The sequence below is a fragment of the Balaenoptera acutorostrata genome, chromosome 13 (genome assembly GCF_949987535.1).
Source record: "Balaenoptera acutorostrata chromosome 13, mBalAcu1.1, whole genome shotgun sequence".
Taxonomy (NCBI): Eukaryota; Metazoa; Chordata; class Mammalia; order Artiodactyla; family Balaenopteridae; genus Balaenoptera; species Balaenoptera acutorostrata.
In genome coordinates this window covers 73,461,705-73,482,814 of record NC_080076.1, presented here as the reverse complement: position 1 = coordinate 73,482,814, position 21,110 = coordinate 73,461,705, and the positions used below count along the sequence as shown (strand labels likewise).

The 21,110-nt window shown below is 45.6% G+C and overlaps 1 protein-coding gene across 1 annotated transcript in view; it reads right to left on the bottom strand.

Annotated features, from left to right (window-relative positions):
• The window catches only part of SLC5A1 (solute carrier family 5 member 1), a 57,635-nt gene extending 48,810 nt beyond the window's left edge, over nt 1-8,825 (bottom strand). The window contains exons 1-2 of the mRNA XM_007170623.3: nt 8,574-8,825; nt 4,354-4,425 (exon numbers count right to left, since the gene is read on the bottom strand). Coding sequence (XP_007170685.1) covers nt 4,354-4,425; nt 8,574-8,708 — 207 coding nt within the window. The 5' untranslated portion in view covers nt 8,709-8,825. The remainder of the gene's footprint in view (nt 1-4,353; nt 4,426-8,573) is intronic.
• Between the last annotated feature and the right edge of the window lie 12,285 nt (nt 8,826-21,110).

The window sequence follows — 21,110 nt, the reverse complement described above, 5'->3', positions numbered from 1 at the left end:
TGAAATATAGTTTTGATGCAGTTTAAACTATTTTTCAATTCTGGAGAGAAAGTAGTTTGATTTGCATTTTCTTACATGCTTTGTTGTTCTTTCAAGTGTGTACTACAATAGTTTTAAAATCATTTTAAATTTTAGGATGGAAATCATCATGCTTATTTTTCTTCTAAATGAGCAGTTTTTAAATTTTGTAAGTCAGCAGAACCTTGCCCTCAAACAAAATCTTAGCAGATTCCCCTCATATAAAATAAATAAAAGACGGGTTGCTGGGAAGGAGAGTGAGGGCACCCCTGAGGCATTTCTACAGCGCCTAAGAGTTGTAGTGAACATATTTTTAAAGACTGCTACCAGGGAGGGGGAAGGGTAAGCTGGGACGAAGTGAGAAAGTAGCACTGACATATATACACTACCAAATGTAAAATAGATAGCTAGTGGGAAGCAGCTGCATAGCACAGGGAGATCAGCTCTGTGCTTTGTGACCACCCAGAGGGGTGGGATAGGGAGGGTGGGAGGGAGGCGCAAGAGGGAGGGGATATGGGGATATATGTATACATATAGCTGATTCACTTTGTTATACAGCAGAAATGAACACAACATTGTAAAGCAATTATACTCCAATAAAGATGTAAAATAAATAAATAAAAGATAAAAACTACTACCTTAGAATATAACCATACTTAACTGAATCAAAAACACCAACTATTGTTAAGACATACCACGGAGCACGAAGAAAGAAAAAACACTGCCACTTAAAGTATGGCATGCCACTGACTGTCAGACACAGTCAATCTCAGAACTGTAAAAATGTGGTCAATGTGTAGCTGGAATTGATGACTTACAGTAGTATAAATAAATTACATATAAATCGTGTTCATATACTCACACAGTCAATGTGAAAGTTAAATTTAAGTGATGTGGTAGCAATATCTTCACATAAATGCTAGCTTCCATTTACTGGGCACCAGACAAGTGCCAGCTGGGGCGTTGCCCTGACACTCTTAACCTTCCTTCCATTTGTTAATGTTCCCATTTACTGAGCACCTGCCAAGCACAGTGCTGAGTGCTGCACATGCATAATCTCATTTAATCCTGACAAGAACCCTCCAAAGTACATATTATTCTCCTGTTTTATAGAGGGAGAAACTGAAGCTCAGGGAAGTTCAGTGACTTCCCCAAGGTCATACAACTAGTAAATGAGGCAGGTCAGATGAGCTGACTTCAAAGCCCATACTCATTCTACTCTAGAATTTTCTAGAATTAGAGCATTTTCAGAGTTGGGAGGGACTTAGAGGTCATTGTATCCCCATTCAAGAATCCCCCTTGCGGGGGCTTCCCTTGTGGTGCAGTAGTTGAAAATCTGCCTGCTAATGCAGGGGACACGGGTTCAAGCCCTGGTCTGGGAAGATCCCACATGCCGCGGAGCAACTAGGCCCATGAGCCTCAACTACTGAGCCTGCACGTCTGGAGCATGTGCTCCGCAACAAGAGAGGCCGCGATAGTGAAGAGGCCCGCACACTGCGATGAAGAGTGGCCTCCGCTTGCCGCAACTAGAGAAAGCCCTCGCACAGAAACGAAGACCCAACACAGCCAAAAATAAATAAAAAATAAATAAATAAATATATAAATAAATAAATAAATAAAAAGATTACTATTTAAAAAAAAAAAAGAATCCCCCTTGCCAGGATCCCAAATAGATATTGATATTCTCAGTAAATCTGACCAGATAGGGAAGAGTCTACCCAAACCAGTGATTATCAAGCCTGTCTGACCATCAAAAGCACCTGGGAAGCTTTTTTTAAATGCAGATTCTTGGGGCCCTCTTCCAAGGTTTTTTAATCTAGTAGGTCTGGAGTGAGGCCCAGGAATATGTATTTTTAGAAAGCACATCCAGGTGACTCAGATACATGGGCAGGTTTACGAACGATTAATGTAATCTCGTGAAACCTTAGATGGAAACTGTTGTTGGAGGAAGAAAAGTCAAATTTCAGCCTCATCAAGGAAGCAGGAACTTCTGCACAAAAGCAGAATGATGCCATGTTTCTCTGTTGGTTAGAATAATCCAAGACATGAGTAAGGAAAACAACACCCACCGGAAACCCCACATGAACCGTTGAAACTTACCTGTTTTGGGTGGGGCTAATCCTCTCATCACCCAACTCTCAGCCCAGACCCAAACCCAGGTGCCATCAGGAAGAAAGACATCATCACTGGTTAAGATGTGATGTGTTCCCAGGCCTAGCCCAAAATGTATATCTCCTACGGGTGGTTCTGCCCCATGCCTCTGCCTTCTTGTTGGCTTCTCCAAGACCCAGAGATTGGAAGCTAAGGCCTTATCCCCAATAAATCAGCCCTAGAAAGTTTACATGAAGAGATATGAGTTTCCTGTTAAAGAGGGAGGAAGGAAGAGAAAAGAGGTCAGGATGCAAACCAAGGCTGGATGAACACATGGCAGGCTTACTCTTGGGGGCACTGAAGCATTAGATGGGGTGGGGGTACACTGGTTTCCAAACAACTAAAGTAAACTTCAAGGTCCTATTCAGTTTTCTAATTCAGAAAATCTCAAGTCCACTGAGATTTCATGCCAGCCTTGGCTGTGAAATCTGTAGAGCAGCACTGTCCAATAGAACTTTCTAAAATGATGGAAATGTTCTAGATCTGCAGTGTCCAATATGGTGGCTACCATCTACATGTAGCTATTAAGCACTTGAAATATGGCTAGTGTGACTGAGGAAATAAATTTTTTATCTTATTTTAATTTCAATTTAAAAAGCCAATGTGGGCTTCCCTGGTGGGGCAGTGGTTGAGAATCTGCCTGCCAGTGCAGGAGACACGGGTTCGAGCCCTGGTCTGGGAAGATCCCACATGCCGCGGAGCGGCTGGGCCCGTGCGCCACAACTGCTGAGCCTGCGCGTCTGGAGCCTGTGCTCCGCAACAAGAGAGGCCGTGATAGTGAGAGGCCCGTGCACCGCGATGAAGAGTGGCCCCCGCTTGCCACAACTGGAGAAAGCCCTCGCACAGAAACGAAGACCCAACACAGCCAAAAATAAAAATAAGTAAATAAAAAAAAAAAAAAAAAAAAAGCCAATGTGATTAGCGGCTACCATATCAGACAGTGCAGTTCTAGAGGGACTACTCCAACCTTGCCTTGAACTTTGCGATCAGAGCTGCCTATCCAACACCAGCTTTTAGGAAAGCACCAAAGTCCAAAGCATGAGAAGATAAAATGTGTCAGGAGAGACCACCATGAGGGACTCACCACAGGAGTCAGCATCTGCCCAGTATTCTTGGCCAAGGGTAAAGCAGAAGTGACTTCAGGGATAACATTAGCAACTGTGAAGATGCCAATTATTAAAATCCATCCCCAAATAGCTGATCAAAGGCCAAGTGCAGGAAGTGGCATGATTTCCTCCTACCTTCCCTCTGTTCTGTGTATACGACAGTGACAGCCTCCACTTTTTTGCTTCTCTTCTTCCATAGCTGTCTCTCTCTTCTCATTGTATGTACACTTCATTACCCCTGCCCCTTTCACCAGCCAGTCCTGCTTGTATCTTACACCCAAAGAATTTCACAATTTGGCCAATCTGGTCAACCAGTAGTTTCGATGAGAACTCTGGATTGAAATAATCATTGGGCTGACTGATAACCCAGCAGAGCCCTGTGCTGTTAGGATGGAAGGGCCCTTCCAGTTTCTCTTCCACCCATGCACATGTCCTTTGATTGGGATACTTCTGCTTATGTGCAAGTGTCAGGGAAAACACCTCACATTTATACAAAATACAAAATCCATCAAGAGATGAGGAAAACTGTAACTGGGGACAGTAGGGGGCTCCTTCTCCAGCCACTCTACAAATGTTTATTGAGGGCCTCCTATGTATCAGGCACTGTGTTAGGCTCCTGAGTAGAAGAGATAAAGTCTCTCCTCTGTGGGTCTTAAAGTAGCAAAAAGGTAGCAAAAGAGCTACTATTTATTGAGTTTCCACCCCACAAGCAGTCTCCGCTTCTCATCATACTCCTGGAAGGCAAATATTACCAACTCCCATTTTATAGAAAGAGAAGTGGAATCTCAGACTTGCCCAAGATCACCTCGGACTGTGTGCTCTTTTTGCTTCTCCACACTGTCCTCCTTGTGAAGTCTTTCTTCTGTTTATCCCTTGAAAAAATTCCAAGTGTTATTTATTTAAAGGCTATTCCCTTACCGCAAAAGATTAAGGGTGCCCAGAGACCTGGAGAGCAGGTGACCCATTATCAGGGATCTAAGGCAGGAAGAAAGAATCACCATCACCCAAAGCCAACAAGAAAATGGCCTCCTATGGGGAGTATCATAGTTCAGCAAATAGTATTTCAGAGAAAACTTACCGGCCACCACACCATACTTCGTCCTGCCAGGAAGAAGCCTCCAACAGTCCCACGATTAGTGGAAAACATGGCCTGGGGAGGAAGTGTCAAAAATTTAATAGAAAACTAGAACAGAGTAACCTTGCCAGCCAAGAGGACCAAACCCATCCCCTATATACTTGCACTTTCTTCAACCCACTTCACTTTCTGAAACACTTCCACATTCCTTACTTCCTTGGAGCTCAGAAGACGGAGGCAGGAACCTATATTTGACAGACAATTAACACAGATTTGTTGAGCCCCCTGTGCGCTAGGCAGTGCCAGGGAGAGCATAGCTCAGATCTTTCTGGGCCCCTGGCAGAGAGCCTTCCATAGGTCATAGTCTTAGGGCCTCTATAGTGGTTTTTCTGGGAATAGCAAGGGGACCAAGAGCCCCAAGGAGCAGGGGAGGTAGCTAGGGCTGAAACAAAAATAAGTTCCAAGGAATCAGGTTCTGGCAGTTGGTCAGGGCTAGACCATTCTGAAGGTCATTCTGAAGTCGAAGCAGGTTGATACCCTCCAGGCATGGTTGGAGGGACAGGAAAAGAGGGTACGGGGACCAGACATAACACTTCCAAGTTGGTCTCAGAAATGAAGAGCTTAGAGGAAGAATGTTAGTGTAAAGACTAAGTAGGAAGCTGGACAATTCAGCAAAGATATCGGGGATGGAGAAAAGGTGAGGAGAGGTGTATCTGTACAGAGGCTTTTCCTCTCTGGAATGTTCATACCCTCATCTCCTGCATACCCATCTTTCAAGGCCCCTCAAACACTACCTTCCCCATGAAACCTTACCAGACACTCCCCCACACCTCCTCCCCTACAGCCTCCCTGCCAACTCCCCCCAAAAATAATCTCTCTCTCCTGTGAACATCTAGCAAACTCCATCTATACCTCATTCATAGCCCTTACAAATTTTTTACTTTGTGTTATTAAATTACAAAATTTTTCCAGCTTTATTGGGATATATTTGACAAATAAAAATTGTATATATTTAAGGTGTACAATGTGATGTCTGGGAGAAGCTCCAGAATGTCAGATCTGAGCTCAGTACCAGGAAGAATTTCCTCACCATCAGAACTGTCCAGAGATGGAAATAGCACCACTGGGGTAAGTTTCTGCTGGAAGTATTCGAGTGAAGTGCTAACAATTTGTCAAGATGATTTTGTCAAGTGGTTTAAACAAGATACTTGAGAATAGGATGAAGAGGGTTGAATGCAATAAACTTAGGCCCTCACTTTATGAAAATACATGAAGAAAGAAGAAACTCAGCACCACCGGGACACTGTCACAGCAGTGCAAGTTGTGATAAGGACCATGGAGAGGGTATTCCCAGAAAGGACAGTGTCTTAGGGAGGGGGAAGGGTGAGATAGTAGAAAGAGCATTGCCTTTGGCCTCATGAGACCTGGGTTCTGGTCCCAGCTCTGGGGCTGATTCATCTGAGTGACTTCTGGTCACCCTCTCTGATCTTCACCTGTAAAATGGAAAGGTTGGGCTCCCCCAGGGGCCATTAAGACTCAGGCATCCAATGATGCTATTAATACAAATGACTGCATAAGGCAGGGGTCAGTAAATTTTTTTCTGTTAAGAAAAAGGGTCGGGGACTTCCCTGGTGGTGCAGTGGTTGAGAATCCACCTGCCAATGCAGGGGACACGGATTCAAGCCCTGGTCCGGGGAGATCCCACATGCCACAGAGCAACTAAGCCCGTGCACCACAACTACTGAATCTACGCTCTAGGGCCTGCAAGCCACAACTACTGAGCCCGCACTCCTAGAGCCCGTGCTCCACAACAAGAGAAGCCACCGCGATGAGAAGCCCACGCACCACAATGAAGAGTAGCCCCCACTCACCACAACTAGAGAAAGCCTGCGCACAGCAACGAAGACACAGCACAGCCAAAAAATTAATTAATTAATTAATTAATTTTTTAAAAGTGTCGGGTAGTAAATAGTTTAGGCTTTGTGGGATACATATGAGCTCCACTGCATATTCTTCTTGTTTGGTTTTGTTTTTTCCAACCCCTTAGAAGTGTTTAAAAAAAAAAATTCTTAACTTGTGAGCCATACAAAAATAGGCTGTGGGTCAGATTTGGCCCATGGGCTGTAGTTTAACAACCCCTAGCACAAGGGGTTTTAGGATATCTTAATGAAGTCTTCTAGAAGGAATAAAGTCAGAGATTCAGCCTAAAAGGATACAAAATCCCTCCAGAAACAAACTGAGAGGTGGTGAAAGAAAAATGGAACTACACCCTAAAGAAATAATAAACTCAAGCCCAAATATGATTGGATGAGGCAGCATTGGAAAAGGATAAAACAGAACAAAACAATATTGGAAGAGATGGGGATGGTGACAGAGGGCCTGGATCACTCTGTTTCTGCAGCCCAGGGATCATGCAGGAGTCAGGACGCCTGTCCCTGAACCAAGCCACCCTTGACACTCCAACAGCAAAAGAGGAATGTAAACTGGAAGAAATCCAGCACGTTATATGATCAGGGTTTAGAGGCAGTGACTAATGAGGGAAGACTAAATGTAGACAAACACTAGCAGGCTCATTAAGTAGCATTTAACAAGACAAGTGATACTAATTCACAGATATCTGAAAAATGTAAGCACTGTAATCATCAGGACTGGTAGGGCTAAAATGAGATTGGTTAGGGGAACGGAGATTATCAGCAATCGTCTGGGAAACAGGTGATACAGTACATCTAACAGATGATGGATTCCCATCTTGCCTGCAGCACTTACAAGCTGGGGTGGGGGGAGGAAGGCAGGCAAGGTGGCAAAGCACGTGGTGCCATGGAAAAACGAGAGTCAAGAGACCAGATTTCCATGTAGTGCAACCTTAGGCAAATCACAACCACCTGGGGCTTCAGTTTTCATTCTGTAATGTGGGGATTAGCATTCCTGCCCTCCTTATGGCTTTTTTTGAAGATGTCCTACCCAACTGACAACTTTTGTCCATTTTACTTAAAAGGATAAAAATCATTCAGGGCCTGGCTCATATCCTGGAGGGCAAACGATAATAGTACTAAAAAAGACTCCGAGAGTCCATAAGGAGCTTTCAGATACATCTCTGCAGATCCTCACAGCCACGTGGGGTGTCACAAGAACAGGTAAGATTGTACCCATTGCACATTTGAATAAACTGAGACTGAGCGGGGTTACCAACATCGCAAGGCTGGAACGTGTCACACAGATTCCTTGTGACACTTTAGGTTTTCAGTCACATCTGGTTTCTACAATTACTTTTTTCTTTTTAAAAATCAACACTTCCTTTTATCTCTAAAAAAAACCTCTTGGCCATGAAGGGGTTAAAGCCCACCCTCCTCTCCTCTAAATCAAAAGACTTCAACCACCTGTTAGCACCCCAGCCTCCTGGCCTGCGGTCCCCCATGAAAGCCTTTGAGAGTGACTGGAATATGTTAACACTTAAAATACCTCTCTTCCAGTGGCTGGGTGTGCCAGCGTCTGTCACAAGTGAAATTTCCAAGTTCAAGACTGCTAAGAACAAGTTTCTCTGGTTTGGTGTGTCCCCATAGTCCCAAAAGGGAGCCACACGCATTTCCCTCTCCCCAGCACCAGGCCACCCTCCAGTCTTCCTCCTCCTCCTCCTCTTCCTGGGCCCAGCTTTTCCAGCTCTCACTCACTCCAGCCCCTAGATCCCAGGGCACAAGACCTCTCCCAGGTGAGGGACGCAGGGCAGCCCCTCTGCCTTGGGCTGCCCCACAGCACCTGCAGCTGGTAAAGGCTGGTGTCCTTCCGGATCTACCCTGTTTCTTTCCCCTCTGAAACTGGCTGACTAAGAGGCAGGACAGTAGTCACCTCCCTGGGGCTCATTTCCCAAGCCCTGGGATCCTTCCTGCAGCTACCAGCTGGTCCTCGCCTGCCCCTCACACCCCCAGCCCCCAGCCTCTCCAATCTCTCACTCTCCTTCTCTGCTCACAGAGCCGGGGTGGGGGAGCCTCCTCGGGCACTGGCCAGCACCCCGTCACTTCTGCTCACCCTTGCTTGGCCCCTCACCTCACACGGTGCCCCCTGAACTCCTCTCAAACATTTCAAAGTCATTTCCACTCGGCTCCACACACCCTTCAGCCCACCCTCCCCTCCTTGCAGTTCACCAAGGCGATGGCTCCTCCGTGTGCCCCCTCCTCCCTCCCCTTGGCCCTTGCCCCCTCAGCCCGCGTTTCAGGACCCCTACATACCCACAGCCCGACAGCCATCACCACCACAAAGTAGACGACGATGACAGAGATGTCGGCCGCATTGCGGATGCGCTCGTAGGCCTTGAGGGGCTCGGCGGTGGCAGTGGTCGCGGGGCTCCAGGTGCTACTGTCCATGACGGTGGCCGCGATGCGTCCCTCCAGCCCAGGCCGCTCGCTCCTTATATGGTCTCCGGGTTAATGATCAGCCCCGGGGAGGGGACCCGTTAAGTCTGGCAGCAGTGCTGTCTTGCAGGAGCCCCAGCGCTGCGCCGTCGGGGAGCAGCTCTGAGTGCAGAACGAGGAGGAGCTGGCAGAGCTTTGGCGGGGAGGTGGGCGGGTAGATAAGCGCTCTCCCTCGAGCGGGGTGGGGCCGGCCAGGGGGTGGTGCCCTCCTAGCACAAAGGCCCACTGTGCTCCAGCACCGGGCATCAGGCACCGGGCACCGTGCAGCCTCGCCTGGCCTGCTGTGGGGCCACACCCAGGCCAGGGCTCCAGCGGCTCCATTGAGGAGCCAGGCTTCCTGGTGCTGGGGGCCTAGAAGCTTCAGATCACCTGCCACCTGCCGTTGGACCAGTCTTGTGTTCTCTGCAGACCTGGCTTCTCCATGTGTAAAATGAGTGCGGGACTGTTCCAGGAATCAGCCAAGCTCTTGGTCTCCATGGAGAACATTCTGGGGAGAACCAGAAGTTGCTGGATGTTGCTGGAAAAAAAATTCAGCATGATGGCAGTATCTTGGCCACTCATCGGTGAGTGGGATGACCACTCACCCACCCACCTTTCTGCCTCTCCCTCTACAGCCTGCAGTGCCCAGGGGCACTGTTACCCCAGCTGTAAGGAAGAAGGAACTGACACTGGGAAAAAGGATCCCACTGGGAGCTATTTCCTTGCCCTGTGCCTCACCCAGTAATGTTATTTGGGGCCCTTCCAAGGCAGGTGGGAGGGAGGAAAGATACTAGAGAATCCCTTCCAAGGAACTCATCAAACCCTAGCCCTTTCTGGGGGCTCAGCCTGCCCATCTGGAAACACATGTCTAATTTGGAAGTCAAGGCTCAGAACAGAGATGACCGTGAGAAGAGGCACAACTCACCCAAGGTCACATAGTGAGCCAGTGACAGAGGTGACCATGCAGCCCAGACCAAGGCAGGCCTAGTTCAGAGGAGGGTTGGGATGCTCTCAGGGGCTGGTGCTGGAGGCCCCAGAGCAGCCACTTTGGAGAGGGGACCCTTGCTGGGTGATGAGGTGAGGGAGGGGGAAGGACCACCCAAACCCGCCAGGATGCTATTCTGCCTCAGGCCCTCCCTGCCCACCACCAGACATCTATCCACTGCTTAAAGTCAAGCAGCCCATTCCTTTGCACCTTGTTGCCTCTGAGGGCCACTGCCCTCCTGCCTCTTCAGTGCTTGTTTGTCCCCACTTCCCCCATTCATCCCCCAGGACTGTAAACTGTATAAGGGCCCATCATAACACCTGCCCACAGGAAGAAGAAATTCCCCATTTGGGGATCTTGGAAGCAGGGGCTCTTCACCGTGGATGCCTCCCATGACTTAGAGCTCAGCCGTCAGCCACAGCTTGGAGCAGCTTGCCTTCCATCTGTGTCCATTGGTTCCCACGTTCAGCAAAGCTTTCTCACCTGACTCTGTGCCAGGCAGAGTCCCTGCCCTCAGGGAACTTCCAATCTGGTCTGGAAGTGAGCCCACCCGCAGGAAAAGTCCAGCCTTTAACCACCAGCTGCAGGCTGCCAGCCCATGCCTGGTTCTAAAAGTGAAGTCTGTGGAAATGAGCAAATCCAAAACGTGAGTGGGAGGAAGGCTTGGAAGTGCTGAAGGACCTCAAAGGAGGGACCAAGCCGTTCTTTGATCTTTCTAGGACAGCAGAACATAGGTGGCCAGAGAAGGAAAGGGATGGGTGGCAGCCAGGGAGAGACCATAAAAGGCATTCATTCATTCATTCACTCTTACAACAAAAGAGCAGCTTCTATGTGCTAGGTCATGTGCAATGACTCTAGGGATACAGCTGTGAACAAGACTCACAGGGCTCTTACCTTCCTCATAGGGCTTCCAGCCCAGTAGGGGAAACAGACCATCATCAAAGATGAGACAAATCGTGTACCACAATGTTCATTGCAGCTCTATTTACAATAGCCAGGACATGGAAGCAACCTAAGTGTCCATCGACAGATGAATGGATAAAGAAGATGTGGCACATATATACAATGGAATATTACTCAGCCATAAAAAAAACGAAATTGAGTTATTTGTAGTGAGGTGGATGGACACAGAGTCTGTCATACAGAGTGAAGTAAGTCAGAAAGAGAAAAACAAATACCGCATGCTAACACATATATATGGAATCTTAAAAAAAAAAAAAAAGGTTAGGAAGAACCTAGGGGCAGGAGAGGAATAAAGATGCAGACATAGAGAATGGACTTGAGGACACAGGGAGGGGGAAGCGTAAGCTGGGATGAAGTGAGAGAGTGGCATGGACGTATATACACTACCAAATGTAAAATAGATAGCTAGTGGGAAGCAGCCGCATAGCAAAGGGAGATCAGCTCGGTGCTTTGTGACCACCTAGAGGGGTGGGATAGGGATGGTGAGAGGGAGACACAAGAGGGAAGAGATATGGGGATATATGTATATGTATAGCTCATTCACCTTGTTATAAAGCAGAAACTAACACACCATTGTAAAGCAAATATACTCCAATAAATATGTTAAAAAAAAAAGATGAGACAAATACTTCTAAAATTAACATAGTGATATGTGCTTTGCAAGAGAAACACTAATGCTCCAAATATCTAGCAAGGATTTTGACCTGGGAATGAGGGGCCGTTGGGGGAAGGCCTGGGAAAAGTCTGGTTTGGGTAGGGCCCTGAAAGAGAAGGAATGAGCCAGGTAAGGGGGGAGTGAGGGATGTACCAGGAGAGGGCAAGCATGGTGGGGGAGGAGGAGGATTTATCTACAATGTATAGGAAGTCACCACCTGGGACTAAAGATAAAAAATAAATTAAAAGCTTGTCATCAGCAAGTAACTCCCCACCATGGCCATCCCCAGGCTGACTGAGGTCCTTTTGCAATTTCTCTTCCTCATTGGTCTCCTCTAAAAGAACAGTTTAAACCCAAGAAAACAGTATGGAAGTTTCTCAAAAAATTAAAACTAATACTACCATATAAGCCAGCAAACCCACTTCTGGGAATATATCCAAAGGAAACAAAAACACTGTGTCAAAGAGATATCTGCACTCCCATTTTCATAGCAGCATTATTCTTTTTTAATATTTATTTATTTATTTGGCTGCACCAGGTCCTAGTTGCAGCAGGCAGACCTTAGTTGCAGCACGTGGGATCTAGTTCCCTGACCTGGCATGGAACCCAGGCTCCCTGCATTGGGAGGGTGGAGTCTCAACCATTGGACCGCCAGGGAAGTCCCTGTAGCAGCATTATTTACAACAGCCAAGACATGGAAACAACCTAAGCATCACTGATGGATGACTGAATAAAGAAGATGTTGTGGGGCTTCCCTGGTGGCACAGTGGTTAAGAATCTGCCTGTCAATGCAGGAGACACGGGTTTGATCCCTGGTCCAGGAAGATCCCACATGCCACGGAGCAACTAAGCCCATGCACCGCAACTACTGAGCCTGTGCTCTAGAGCCCACGTGCCACAACTACTGAGCCCGTGTGCCACGACTACTGAAGCCCACGCACTGCAATGAGGAGTAGCCCCCACTCGTCGCAACTAGAGAAAGCCCGCGTGCAGCAACGAAGACCCAACGCAGCCAAAACTAAATAAATTAAATAAGTAAAATTTTTAAATAGATGTTGTGATATATATTACACAATTAAATATTATTCAGCCATAAAAAAAGGAAATCTTGCCATTTTCAACACTATGTATGAACCTTAATGGCATTATGCTAAGTGAAGTAAGTCAGACACAAAAAGACAAATGCTACATGATCTCACCTACACGTGCAATCTAAAAAAGGAAACTCATAGAACCAAAGAGTAGAATGGTGGTTGCCAGGGGCTGAGGGTGGAGGAAATGGGGAGATGTTGGTCAAAGAATACAAATTCTAAGATGAATAAATCCTGGAAATCGAATGCACAGTGTGGTGATTATAGTTAGCAATACTGTATTGTATACTTGAAAGTTGCTAAGAGAGTAGGTCTTAAGTGTTCTCACCACAAAAAAAAAAAAAAAGGGTAACCATGTGAGGTTACTTAACTTGATTGTGGTAGTCATTTCACACTGTATGCACGTATTAAATCATCACATTGTACACCTTTTTAAAAAAATCATGTTGTCCAACCTAATTTTCTTTTAAATTATTTCCCCTGAACAGATGCTTCCAGAGGAACAAGGTATGATGCCCCACCTGCCCCCACAGCTGGCCAGAGCTGCCAGGTCACTGCTCATTGATGAGGATCCTATTGGCCTCTCTCCTGCCCTCACTGGTGCCAACAAAACCCAGGGTCTAGTCATTAAAAGGGACCTTGTTACCAGGACCTCAGAGAACGAAGAAAGCTGGCCAAACAACCCGGCTGTGGGGAAGATGAGGCTGATGAGGAAACACAGACGTGAGAGCAAGAAGCAGACCCCACCTGAACCCACATAGGTTCACAACCTCTGGTCAGATTGGGGTCTTAAGTTTGAAAAGCCAGGTGCCCACAGATTCACAGCTAAACCCGACTGTTGGAGAAAAATAAATATTCAAATGACCCAGAGGTTGCTAGTATGTACAGATGGCTGGGGAGAGACCCAAGATTTGGAGGGTAATGATTCATTACTAAGTGGGAATTGTCCCGTCTCCTCTTCTCTGCCTCTGTCCTCATTACTCATCTATGCAGGTCCCACAAGAGTCCCACCTGCTCCTGCCAGCCAGGAAGGTCCTCCCCAGCAGGCCCCAGTGCCCACCTCACACTGGCCAAACTGCGCTGTTTAGCAAGGGACCCCACAGTGGAATGGCCAGCTTCTGAACTCTTGTCCCACAGTGAAATCAATTACCTAGGTGAGGAGGCCATGAGTTCGGGAAGTTGCCTGAGGAGGGGACCCATATGACTACTTTGAATTTCAGCTCAGCCATCACCAACAGTGGACCATGGACAGCTCACTTGCATCCGTGACTCTCCCTTTGAACGTCTGTAAAATGGTGTAGACAAGGACTGTCTTATGTACCTACGAGGTGCAAATGGGATGTGAAGAAGCCTTGTTGACAATGAGAGGGTGAAGGTGAGGGACAGAGGGGGCTGCTATGATTTTCTCTCCTTTACCTTTTCCTGGTTGCAAGCTCAGGTGTGAGAAGCAGGTTGCTGATCAGTGTATTAGCTTCCTGTGGCTGATGTAACAAATTACCACAAACTCAGTGGCTTAAAACAACAGAAATCTATTCTCTCACAGTTCTGGAAGGCAGAAATCCAAAATCAGTTTCACTGGCCTGAAATCAAGTTATCAGCAGGGCCACACTACTGAGGGTCTAGGGGAGGATCCTTCCTTGCCTCTTCCAGCTTCTGGTGGCTGCCAGCATTCTGTGGCTTGTGGCCATATCACTCTAATCTCTACCTCTGTCTCTTTTGGTGTGCATGTGGTTAAATACACATAACATAAAATTTACCATTTTAACTATTTTTAAGAGTACAATTAGTGGCATTCAGTACATTCATGTTGTTGTACAACCATCACCACCATCTATCTTCAAAAACTTCATTTTCTCAAACTGAAACACTGTACCCATTAAACAGTAACTCCACACTCCCTCTTCCCCCAGCCCCTGGAAATCACCATTCGACTTTCTGTCTCTATGAATGTGACTACTCTAGATGCTTCATATAAGTGGAATCACACTATCTGCCTCCAGCTTCACATTGCCTTCTCTTCTGTGTCTGTCTGCCAAATCTCCCTCTGCCCCTCCCTTATAAAAACATTTATGATGGCATTTAGGGCCCACCAGAACAATCTAGGATCCTTAACTTAATAACATCTGCAAAGACCCTTCTTCCAAATAAGGTAGAATTTACAGGTTCCAAGGATTAGGACCTGTTATCTTTGGGTGGCCATTATTTGGGCTACTGCAATCAGTGATGGTGAAGGAGTCTGAATTTGGAAGGATTTGATGGAGTGAAACTGAGTCCCCTTAAAACTGAGTTTCCCTGCCAAGTTTATGATTAACTTTTCTATCCAAAACTTTATTCCCTTTCTTGTCCCACCCCTCTTCCCCTAAGGATTGAGGAGTATCAAAGAAAAGGAGGAACTGAAACCAAGCAGGACCCTGCAGGGCCTTCCTATGTACAAGCCCCTCCATGTCCACCACTTCTTGTTTGGTCTTCCTCAAGTTCCAAAGAGCAGACTTAAGCAGTTAATGATTAGAACAAGAGAGTAACAGGACTCCTAGTTCCTCCTGAAGGGATACAGATAACAATCTGATGCATATCTTTGAGTTGTTCTGCGGAAACTAAGATCCCCCAGCTGGTGGAGGATGGTGACTACATGCTGACCACAAGCATGTAGACCCCAGACTGGTTGGAACCAGAAGGTTGATGGTTAAGATTCCTAAAATATCACCCTGTTACCTCACCACCAACCAATCAGAAAAATGTCCATGAGCTGATCCCTCATGGGATCACCACACACCCTACAACCCTCATTCCAGTGTTGCCTTTAAAAACTCTTGCCTGAAAGCCACTGGGCAGTCCAGGTCTCTTGAGCAATAGCTGCCCGTTCTCTTTGGTTGGCACCCTGCAAACAAATGCTGTACTTTTCTTCACCACAACCTGATGAGTAGATTGGTTTTGCTGAGTTGGACAAGCAGACCCAAGTTTAGTTTGGTAATAAGAGGAAGCAGGATTGAAGCTGCTTTGGTAAGGGCAGGGAGGAGAGGAAAGAGCTACTGGAGGGGTAAGTCCAGGCCCAGGGGTAAAAGCTAAAAAGCTGCCAGGAGAAGAGGTGAGAATGAATAGAAGGGCCAGGAAAGGGAACCAGTGAGTTGGCCTCAGGCTGCCCACCCTTCTCTCCCAAGCTAATGTCTGGGCCTGGGGGTAGTAAGGGAAGAATGGAAAGCTGAAAGAGACAAAGTGCTCCTGACCCTCACTCTAAAGCTAAAGTCAACAGGGGGTTGACCCCTGGGGGGGCTCCATCCCAGCATCTGAGCCCTGGCTAGGTCTCTGTCATGCTGGGTGACCTTGGGTAAGCACCTTATGTCATCTGAGAATCACCTCTACAGTGAGGCTCCAATCTGATCTAACAGAGGCTTGCTAGTGCCCACCATACATGCCAGCTTTGGGCCGGGACCAGAACCCAAGTTGCTTAGCAGTGATCTATAGTTCTTTCCTCTAGATCCCAAATCCCAGGCAGGTTTTAGGGAGTAGCTGTGGGGCAAGATGCTGCAAGATGCCATAGCCTATCTTTCCCAGAGCTCTTCACAGGGCACTGCCTCAACCCTGTTCCTCAGCCTGGGGCAACAGGAACAGTGCATGGCCAGGAGTCAGGAGGCCTGGGTTCAGGTGCTGCTTCCTCTGCCAGGTGGCCTTAGCCAAGTCACTTCCCTCTCAGAGACTATTACCTCACCTGTCAAATTAGCAGAATTTAACCAGCTGTTCCCTTAAAAAGAATCCCAGTGCCAATTCTGTGACTCTAGCCTGGGCCCTGAAGCTCCCTGAATCTCTGTCTCCATTTACAAACTGGGGACAATAAGCCCTTGACAGCTGCATGTCAGAAGCATGTAAGTGGCACTTCATCCTAGGTCTCATCCGCCCCACTACATCTGCTGGCCCCAGGGGTGACATTTTCTATTGCTCAACACCATTTCTAAAAGTGGAAAGGGGGAACATGACCATTGCTCATAAAACATCTCACCTCTCCCTGGATGCTCTTCACCCAAAGAAGTTGACAGCTCTAAAGAAATGTGGGAAGTGCACTGGGTGGAAATTCTGGCTCCTCCTCTTATTAGCTCAGTAACCTCAGGACAAGTTATCTAATTTGGGAGACCTCTGTATCCTCACTTACAAAATGGAGATAATAATATCTAAGATAAATGAGAAAACATACAAGGAGCAGAAGACAGATACAAAAAAGATAACTGATACTGTGTGTTGGGACAAGTGATACAACTTTCGTCTTCACAATGACCCTATTGTTATCTGGATTTTATAGATGAGAGCACTGACACTCATAGTATCCTGCCCAAGTTGGTAAAAAGTCAAGCTGGTGCTCAACCCCTTGGGCTATGGTATTAGACCCACATGGGTCTAATACCACCCATATTCTAACCCCAAGTGCAGAGAGCAGGAAGAGAAGAGGACTAAGAAAAGGGAGGTGAAGCCTTAGCCCTGATTCCAAGCCTACTCCTCAGTAGGCCTCCCTCTTTCCTCCCCCCACCTCACCCCTGGCTTGGCACTCGGTCCCAGCTGCCTGTTGGTGTGAGGCATACCCGTGAGTCGTTAATTGTAACAGATGCAGGCAAAAGTCAGCAGTGTTACAGGCACTATCTTCTGTCACCCCCTCTGGTTTTCTGAAAACCCAGAGCCTAGGAAGACAGCAGGTAGAGTAGCAGAGTTAAAAGGCCCTGGAGAAGTCAGCTCTCTGAGAGCCACACCTCAGTGTGACTATCACCCATGTATTCCAGCTCCCTCTGTAAGATGAGACAGAGAAGCAGTTCCTGGCAGGAGGTAGCCAAAGGCATTGCCTGAGGAACTCACCAGAGCTCTCACCTGTGAACCTTACCCCACACACAGCCAATAGCCACCCATCCATCCACTGGCCACTGAGACCAGGATTCCAGGAACACAAAAACCAGGCTCAAAAGTCCTTGGGCAACTGAAAGACCCACAAAGGTTACAATGAGGATGGCAAGTCATTTATATATTCAACAAATACCAGTTGTGCATTTGTCTAGGCATCAGGGGTACAAAGTGAGCAAGACACGTGTAGTCCCTGCCTTTTAGAAGCTTAAAACACATACATGTGCTCAGTGGCATAGAGTTTCCTTTTGGGGGGATGAAAACATTTTGGAACCAGATAGAGGTGGCAGCTGCATGCACTCGATTACACTGAATTTTTCACTTTAAAATGGTTAATTTTATGTTATATAAATTTCACCTCAATTTTTTTTAACATCTTTATTGGAGTATAATTGCTTTACAATAAAGTTTCTGCTTTATAACAAAGTGAATGAGCTATACATATACATGTATCCCCATATCTCTTCCCTCTTGCATCTCCCTCCCTCCCACCCTCCCTATCTCACCCCTCTAGATGGTCACAAAGCACCGAGCTGATCTCCCTGTGCTATGCAGCTGCTTCCCACTAGCTATCGGTTTTACGATCTAAAAAAATAAATAAATAAATGGGAATAAAGATGCAGACCTACTAGAGAATGGACTTGAGGACACGGGGAGGTGGAAGGGTAACCTGGGACAAAGTGAGAGAGTGGCATGAACATATATACACCTCAATTTTTTAAAAACCCATGCACAAGGCACTAGGTCTGGAGATAAAAATTTAATTCCCCACGCAGATTATTTCCCCCCAACCTGTTGGCTGATCCTAAGTTTCATTAGTTTCATTCATTTGTTCAACAAGTCATTTGAGCAGAATGAAAAGGTGAATTTATTTCACCATCAAAAGAATACTCTCTCCCATCTAATGGCTAGTCCTGATAATTGTACATTGAGAAACTTCATCCATTCATTCAGAGTATCCATTCTACAGCAGGTACTGGGGGCTACAAACTTGAATAGGATACAATCTTTGCAATGAACATGGGAGTATAGATATCTCTTTGAGATACAGATTTCATTTCCTTAGAATATATACCCAGAAGTGGGATTGCTGGATCATATAGTATTCTATTTTTAATTTTTGAGGATCTTCCATACTGTTTTCCATGATGGTTGTACCAATTTACACTCCCACCAACTCCACATCCTTGCCAACAGTTGTTGTCTTGTCTTTTTGATGACAGTCATTCTAAGAAGTGTGAGATGATATTTCATAGTGGTTTTGATTTGCATTTGTCTGATGATTAGTGATGTTGAGCACATTTTCATGTACTTGGCTCCTCATATATTGTTTGAGTTCCTTATATTTTGGGGGTATTAAAAAATGGTAACTATGTGAGGTGATTAATGTGTTAATTTGATCATGGTAATCATTTTACAATGTATCTGTATATCAAATCATCACATTGTACACCTTAAATATATACAATTTTGTCAATTATGCCTCAATGAAGTGAGGGGGGGAGAAGAAAATACTAGCCAAAAAAAAAAAGACAAATTCTGCCTGGGGGCCCTCCCAGTCCATTAAGGGAAGTTTACATCTGATATGCATGTGCTGTTCCCTATGCAAGGACACTTTCTCCCCTGCTCTTCACCTGGATAACTCTCATAATTCTTTAATCTCAGCTTAAATTTCTTCCAAGAGTCTTCTTGACCTGCACCCCACGCTTAGCCTAAAAGCTCTCTGAGAACCCTGTTCTCAAGCCATACTCTTGTCCTTCCTGTCCCTGTCTCAATTTTCAATTGACTTTTAGTTGTATAACTATATATTTACTGTCTACAGTTCCCACTAGACTATACACTTCATGAGGGTAGCCCCAGTATCTCTTGGCCATTACTGTGCCTAGGACTGGGGCTGAGATATAGTAAATGCTCAATAAATATTAGCTGGGCAAATAAATGAATTAAAATAATGAATACAAAAAATTATAACATGATAGATGGTGAGGCAAGGTGAGGTAAAACACGCTTGATTTGGTCTCACTAAAAGATGTAGGGAGCGGAGCAAAAGAAATAATCATTAAGAGGGGATATTTGCACTGAGTCTTCAGGGATAAGTAGGTTTTCCTGAGGCAACGCAGTTGGGGAAAGATTTTAAGATGTGAGAGAACACAGTATGCATATTCAGGGAACAGTGAGTGCTTGTGGTCTACCTGGCTGTGCAGAACAGTCGGAGATAAGGCCAGAGATGTGGACAGGAATTGGACCACAGGGGACCTTGTGTGGCATACTAAGCATCCTGGAATTTATCCTATAGAACACTGGGGAACCAGTAAAGCAGGTGTTCCTGACCTTAGATTCATGGACCCCTCAGAGTTGGGTTTTGAACATCCATGGACTCCCTTAAATTGTATACACAATTGTGATCAGGTTAGTGTTTTCTTGGAGAGAGGACCCATAGCTTTCATCAGATTCTCAGAAGATCAGTGACTCAGAAAAAGAATAAGAACTACCACCTTCTCTGACCATCTTAACTAAAACAGCCCCACCCCACCCCAGTTCAAGAATTTCATAGTGCTCATAACAAAATATAAATATCTTGTTGATTTCCTTGTTTACTTATTTTTTGCCTCTCTTCCTCTCTGTGAGAGCAGAGACTATATCTTTCTTGTTCAGGTTCTATCTCCTGTGTCTAGCACACATGGCCTGGAAGCTATAGAGCTCAATAAATATCTGTTAACTAAACAAATCTTACTATAGGTTTTTCTTTTTAATTGTGCTAAAATACACAGAACATAAGTTACATCTTAACCGTTGCTAAGTGTACAGTTCAGTTCCATTAAGTACATTTACATTATTGTGCTACCATCACCATCACCCATCCACAGAACTCCTTTCATCTTGCAAAACTGAAACTCTGTACCTATTAAACAGTAACTCCCCATCCTCGCACCCCCACCCAGCTCCTGGCAACCAACATTCTACTTTCTGTATCTAAGACCTTGACTACTCTAGGTACCGCATATAAGTGGAATCATATAGTATTTGTCCTTTCGTGACTAGCTTATTTCACCTAGCATAATGTCCTCATGGTTCACATGTGTCAGAATTGCCTTCCTAAAGACCTAAATGTAAGGCCAGACACTATAAAACTCTTAGAGGAAATCATAGGCAGAACATTCCATGACATAAATCACAGCAAGATCCTTTTTGACCCACCTCCTAGAGAAATGGAAATAAAAACATAAATAAACAAATGGTACCTAATGAAACTTAAAAGCTTTTGCACAGCAAAGGAAAACATAAACAAGACGAAAAGACAACGCTCAGAATGGGAGAAAATGTTTGCAAATGAAGCAACTGACGAAGGACTAATCTCCAAAATTTACAAGCAGCTCATGCAGCTCAATATCCAAAAAACAAACAACCCAATCCAAAAATGGGCAGAACTCATCAAGAAAAAAAGGGAGAAGACTCAAATCAAATTAGAAATGAAAAAGGAGAAGTAACAACTGACACTGCAGAAATACAAAGCATCATGAGAGATTACTACAAGCAACTATATGCCAATAAAATGGGCAACCTGGAAGAAATGGACAAATTCTTAGAAAAACACAACCTTCTGAAACTGAACCAGGAAGAAATAGAAAATATAAACAGACCAATCACAAGCACTGAAGTTGAGACTGTGATTAAAAATCTTCCAACAAACAACAGCCCAGGACCAGATGGCTTCACAGGTGAATTCTGTCAAATATTTAGAGAAGAGCTAACACCTGCCCTTCTCAAACTCTTCCAAAATGAGCAAACTTATTCTACAAGGC